The sequence below is a fragment of the Diaphorina citri genome, unplaced genomic scaffold (genome assembly GCF_000475195.1).
Source record: "Diaphorina citri unplaced genomic scaffold, Diaci psyllid genome assembly version 1.1 scaffold6982, whole genome shotgun sequence".
NCBI lineage: Eukaryota > Metazoa > Arthropoda > Insecta > Hemiptera > Psyllidae > Diaphorina > Diaphorina citri.
In genome coordinates this window covers 5151-10536 of record NW_007384358.1, presented here as the reverse complement: position 1 = coordinate 10536, position 5386 = coordinate 5151, and the positions used below count along the sequence as shown (strand labels likewise).

General features: G+C 42.7%; 1 protein-coding gene across 1 annotated transcript in view; it reads right to left on the bottom strand.

The window, feature by feature from the left end:
* Positions 1-3: 3 nt before the first annotated feature.
* The window catches only part of LOC103522125 (ecdysone-induced protein 78C-like), a gene marked incomplete at its 3' end in the record, with an annotated part of 8489 nt that continues 3106 nt past the window's right edge, over positions 4-5386 (bottom strand). The window contains exons 3-5 of the mRNA XM_017448958.1: positions 1280-1421; positions 615-883; positions 4-114 (exon numbers count right to left, since the gene is read on the bottom strand). Of these exons, the coding sequence (XP_017304447.1) occupies positions 4-114; positions 615-883; positions 1280-1421 (522 nt within the window). The remainder of the gene's footprint in view (positions 115-614; positions 884-1279; positions 1422-5386) is intronic.

The following is a 5386-nucleotide window of genomic DNA, read 5'->3' as shown; positions in this document are numbered from 1 at the left end:
CCTCTGCACAGAAGGCGTTACATGAGCAGCAAACTGTTGCCAAAGCCACAGCCTTTGACTTTCATGACATTCTGCTGTAGAGGATGCCACCTCCGGACTAGAGACTTCCGATGGCTGTGGAAAAACAGCAAACGAGGGACTGCATTAGTATCAGAAGAATACCTTTGTTAATTTGACCATGGAAGGCAGGGTACCTTTGACTGTCAGAGGGAGTATCGGAAAAATGGACCCAAACTGTTTATGATGTGTCCGTTATTAAATGCCGTTTGCATAAACCCATAGTCTAATAGAAATTCCCTCTACGAAGTTCTTTCAATATTTCTAAAATATGATCTTCCGAGACCTTGTTTAGACTGGGGGGGGGGGACTTTTCAGTCCTATTTGGGCAGGATTAACAAGTTATATGCTATTCTTATGGATTTTTTAGAGGCCTACCTACTCGTATGTAACTATGTAACAACATCGACACAACCTGCACTCAAAGTGATCTCTATTCGTGCAGCCCCGCAGCCGTAGTAGTCGCAGAATTCTGGAGGTTCACATGCTTATTCATTTGGACACGGATAAGTAAGTAAGTATGGATTATTTACATAGTAATCCTCGTTTAATCTTACCGGTAATGAAACAGGTTTGCGCACCAGTCGTCGCGTACCCTCCTCGGTGTATTCACAATTGGAATGATGCGCCTGCGATACGGCCAGTATGACGTCATAGGTGAGCAGCTGTTTGGTGTCAAGCTCCGTGCTCGACGGCAGTGATTGAACCGGCCCGGCCGTCTCCAGACTGGAAGGTGGTTCGGCTCCCGTCGTGCTCACTCGGGTGCTTCCGGTTTCGCTGTCACTTCGCTCGCGGGACCGTTTCGGAACACGACCGTATCTGACAGCTGTGGAGGAGAATGAGCGGGAGATGAGAGGTTAGGAATATTGGTCTTAGTTGAATGGATGTCGTTTCGAAGTGTTGAAGTTTTTGCACCTCTTGCCATGCTTGATAAATAATGTCCGGCTTCGTAGATTCGTATAAGCTTAACCCGACCTTTAGGGCTGTTTGCCCCTACACGTTAGCCTCAAAGTGGGCTTTTTGCGTACGGAATTATAGCTACTGACTCTTAAGCGTCAGCTGATTTAGTTACAAAAGATCTAATCAGGCCGCTGTGACTTAGGGCTTCAATAGCTGATGGTTCTATCTAAGGTAATAACCAGCGTCATCGCCAGTTGAACCTATTTGAGTCAATAGTTACTCAAAAACCTCAAATTCTGAAGGGAAATCAACTGATACTTACAATCTCTGGACATTCCAACGGCTAAACATTTTTTAAATCTACAATATTGACATCGATTCCTATTGAGACGGATCACGAGACACTTGCCATCTCGTAAACATCGGTACTCTATTTGCTTTTGTATACTTCGCCTAAAGAATCCCTGGAACATAGAAGAATAAACAATTGTTAAAGTTTTTGATAGTTGTAGTAGCAGTCTGCTCTCCTTCCACACATCATCCCGGTTATGCAGTTGGTTGGTTATTCCAGGAATTCAGCAGTGGCTATAGGATTTTGACGGAGATCAATAATAGTAATTTATTTTTTATTTATTTGGAGTATTTTATTTATTTGGAGTAATGGACTTTTGATTCTTTTGAATAAAGTGAAACTATTGCCCTCATAGACAAGACGAACAGACGTCTAGGCACGATGTGTAAAACATCCTGTTATCAGGATACAAAATACGACTCCGTTAAATTGCCATAGACACACCTTGAGTTCCATGCTTCCATGTTATTCCGTTCTTGACAAATTTTGTTTACCATTGGGAAATTATTCACAACAGTTACCAGTTACAACACAAATAAAGAAATACGCTCGTAGAATGCACATTGTGTTTCGCTGCAAATGCTACATGATCCCTATAAAAGACGTTTAAATTTCCAAGACAAAGACAAACGAGAGCGCAATATTGCATGTTACATTTGCCACAAGTTTTAAACTGTCACACATTTCAGACTTTCATTTCCCCGCAGAATTACGAGCGTTAAAACAATCGACCCTGTCCTCCCTGTGTGGAGCTTAGGAGTTGCTGATGAGAATTTACCGGTGAAAAGAACTTGGAAATCTTTCCTTCGGTACACTAGTACAGGACATACTATTTTTAGTACCAGTACTTCCTTTTAGTAAACGTACAATCCGTACAGCCCCTCTATTATTGTACCTCTTCGCTCTCCGGTATACCTGCACCCTTTCTTCAGCACAGTATACCTACGTCTTTCCGTTACCTTACACCCTTCCTCTACTATTGTACCTCTAGTACCGTACACCGGCCCTCCCTTTACTATTGTACTCCAGTACCGTACACCTAGTACTGTACACCCTTCTCTCATTACCGTACACCTAGTGTACACCCTTCTCTCATTACCGTACACCTCGTACTTACAGTGTACACCCTTCTCTCATTACCGTATACCTAGTACTGTACACCCTTCTCTTTACCGGTACACCTCGTATTGTACAGTGTACACCCTTCTCTTATTACCGTAGTACTCTAGTACTGCACACCCTTCTCTCATTACGTACACCTCGTACTGTACACCCTTCTCTTTTACCGCCACACCCAGTATTGTGTACTCGAGAGAAAGAGTACATCGAACTCCTTAGTCCATATTTCTGCATTGTGACTGTGCTGTATACCAGAAAACCTCTCTATTCTACCACGCCAGAAACCCAGTGACTAACGGTTCCTTGATGGCAAATCTTCAATTTTACCAATGAGTCGCGCCTGATCATTAGTCAATTGTGTTAACTTCTCGATGCATCTAACTCGATGCATTTTACTTTTTGAGTCTTTGTTAGTTTTCTACTACTATTGTATCTTTGATGCGTCGTATAGTAGTGTTCTTGCTGGGCAGTGGCTGGGCTTAACTATACGTTCCATTTTATAAAGCTGCATTGTTCGTCAGGGTAAAGCACGCACTAGTCTTATTTGGCATGGACCTTCTTTGGGACCCATATTTTGTTCCGTGAAACTTCTTAGGAAGGGGTGACACCGAAAACCATGTATACGAACAAAATGGCGGCCTTTTTTTCAAAATGGCGGCCAAAAAAAGGGGTTTTTTGGAATATCTCGTGTTTCCGGTAACTTTTTTCTAATAACAATAAATTAGAAAGTTGTTTGTCTTTTATTTTCTACATTCATCACATTTACACTTTTTCTCTAGGATGTACCGTAATCCCGTACCGTAATGATTTTTCAATATGCGCGGCCAAAAAGGAGGTTTCCTCACATATCGCGTTTCCCAGTAAATTTTTTCGTAGAACAATGAATTAAAAAGTTGTTTGTATTTTTGGTTTTCTACGATTTTCAGATACATTTTGCACTTTTCTTCTAGGGGATGTACCGTAATCCCGTACCGTAATGATTTCTCAAAATGGCGGCTAAAAAAGAGGTTTTCTTACAATGATCTCGTTTCCGGTAATTTTTTTTTTAGAAACATGAATTAGAAGCTGTTTGTATTCTTTATTTCATAGGGGCATATTTATACATTTACACTTTTCTTCTAGGATTGTACCGTAATCCCGTAACGGTCGACTCCCGTTTTCGGGATATGCTGTACGTATAAGGGAACTTCCTTTTAAAAAAGCTCACAATATATTGGGAAGTAACATATTGAATTCCCATGGTTTCAGGTGTGCTACTTTCAAAAAAATGGATATTTTGGCGATTTAGGAAGCCATATTTACAGGTGGACAGATGGGCGGCCAAATAAGACACAAATAAATTTAATTTTCTATCTTTTAATCCAGTTCTAGGGGCCAAAGCTGTACATAATTTTTGACATGTGGATACGGTGCGGTGGTGGTACCCATTTGCTGTTGAATACTGATCTCAGGACAACTTTCATACCGTATATTGGTGTCGATCGATCGTGGTCTACAATGTGCGAGCTCTATACCAGAGTGTGCGAGGCTCGTATACGAACTAGACGAGCCCTGAATGAGGGAGAATCGAACATTTAAGCCTCGTGTCACTTTTAAATAATTAATACTGTTTAACACTTATATGTAATTCATTTGTATAGGTACCATTTAATTCGTCCAATTACCCCCAAAAAAGCATCCACTTATTAAAGTTTGTTCTGACCACCTTAAAAAACACGTGCCGTGTTACCTGTTTATTTAATACTTAATCCTTAACTTGATCTTAACGGGTTTAATACATGGAGGTTGATTTGGAGTTTTACCGAAGACGTCTTTTTAACGTTTGACACTAATAGAACGGCACTTAGAACGTTGGGCGAGAACACAGAGGTAAGGTAAAATAGATTCCTTACGTCTCGGTTAAAGTAAAGTTGGGGCCGCCTCAGTCCTCCCTTTGACCTACTTCGGTATGGTGGGCATGTAGATTGCGAGTCTGCATAGAAGGTACGTGGGAACATATAGTTATGAACACTTTCTACCTCTTGAGACCGGTATAAACCGCAGTCGCGTCTACAACAGCCAACATGGAGTAGTCCACGACCTGTTTTATCTTGGTGTCGAACCACAAACATCCAACTAGACATAGTCACTAAGCCTGGATTGCTGTTTCCGTCGTTTCCCGACTCAGTCTAGTGCCAGTGGGTCCTCCACAGTCAGCCCCAATTAACGCTAAGTGGACGTCGTAGTGTGTCTCGTAACAAGTAGTTTAAGGAGGACAGAAAACTGTAAGGACGTAAGTACAAAGGACGAGGGAACCGAGAACGAGAAACACTTGTACACACGCCTTTTTCGAGCTCTGGTCCAGATACTCCTTCTCCAGTCGGACTCACCGACAGATTTGTTCCACCTAGGTCTTCACAGCGCGGTAACGATCAAATTCAATAGGAACTTTCATCGCGGTAGGACGGACATTCCCGGATACAGCGCCAAACAAAGACGAAGTGTTCATCTGTATTCACCATCGTCATAATGCGAGAGCAAGGAACGGACACAGACCGCGTCTTCCTGTCGATCCCATGTTACTGTGAACCGACCGTGACCGAATCGAGAACTGGCATGCGAAGGACGGCATTGCACATAGTTACTACACTCCATTCGCCCGGACCTTTTGTCTGTCATCAAATTTTCTGTAACAGGGTAAGACCCCGCCAAGACCAAAGTCACCCTCATAGAGATTTTGAGCGAGACTGGAGTTCCGAGCGAACCCGTTAGAGATAGAAAAGAGAAAGATCAGGTAGGTGTAAGCTCTTATCATAGCTGCCGTCCAAGTGCGTGTGTTACGACCTGTCTCCGGTAGGAGAGGGTGCCTCGTCACTCACTAGGCCAAAAGGACATCAGGGTGTCAGGACTTAACCGCCGTGCCATCCATGCTCACTAAAGTCGGCGTCAAAGTTCCCGGCAGTAAGTCCCAAGATCAAG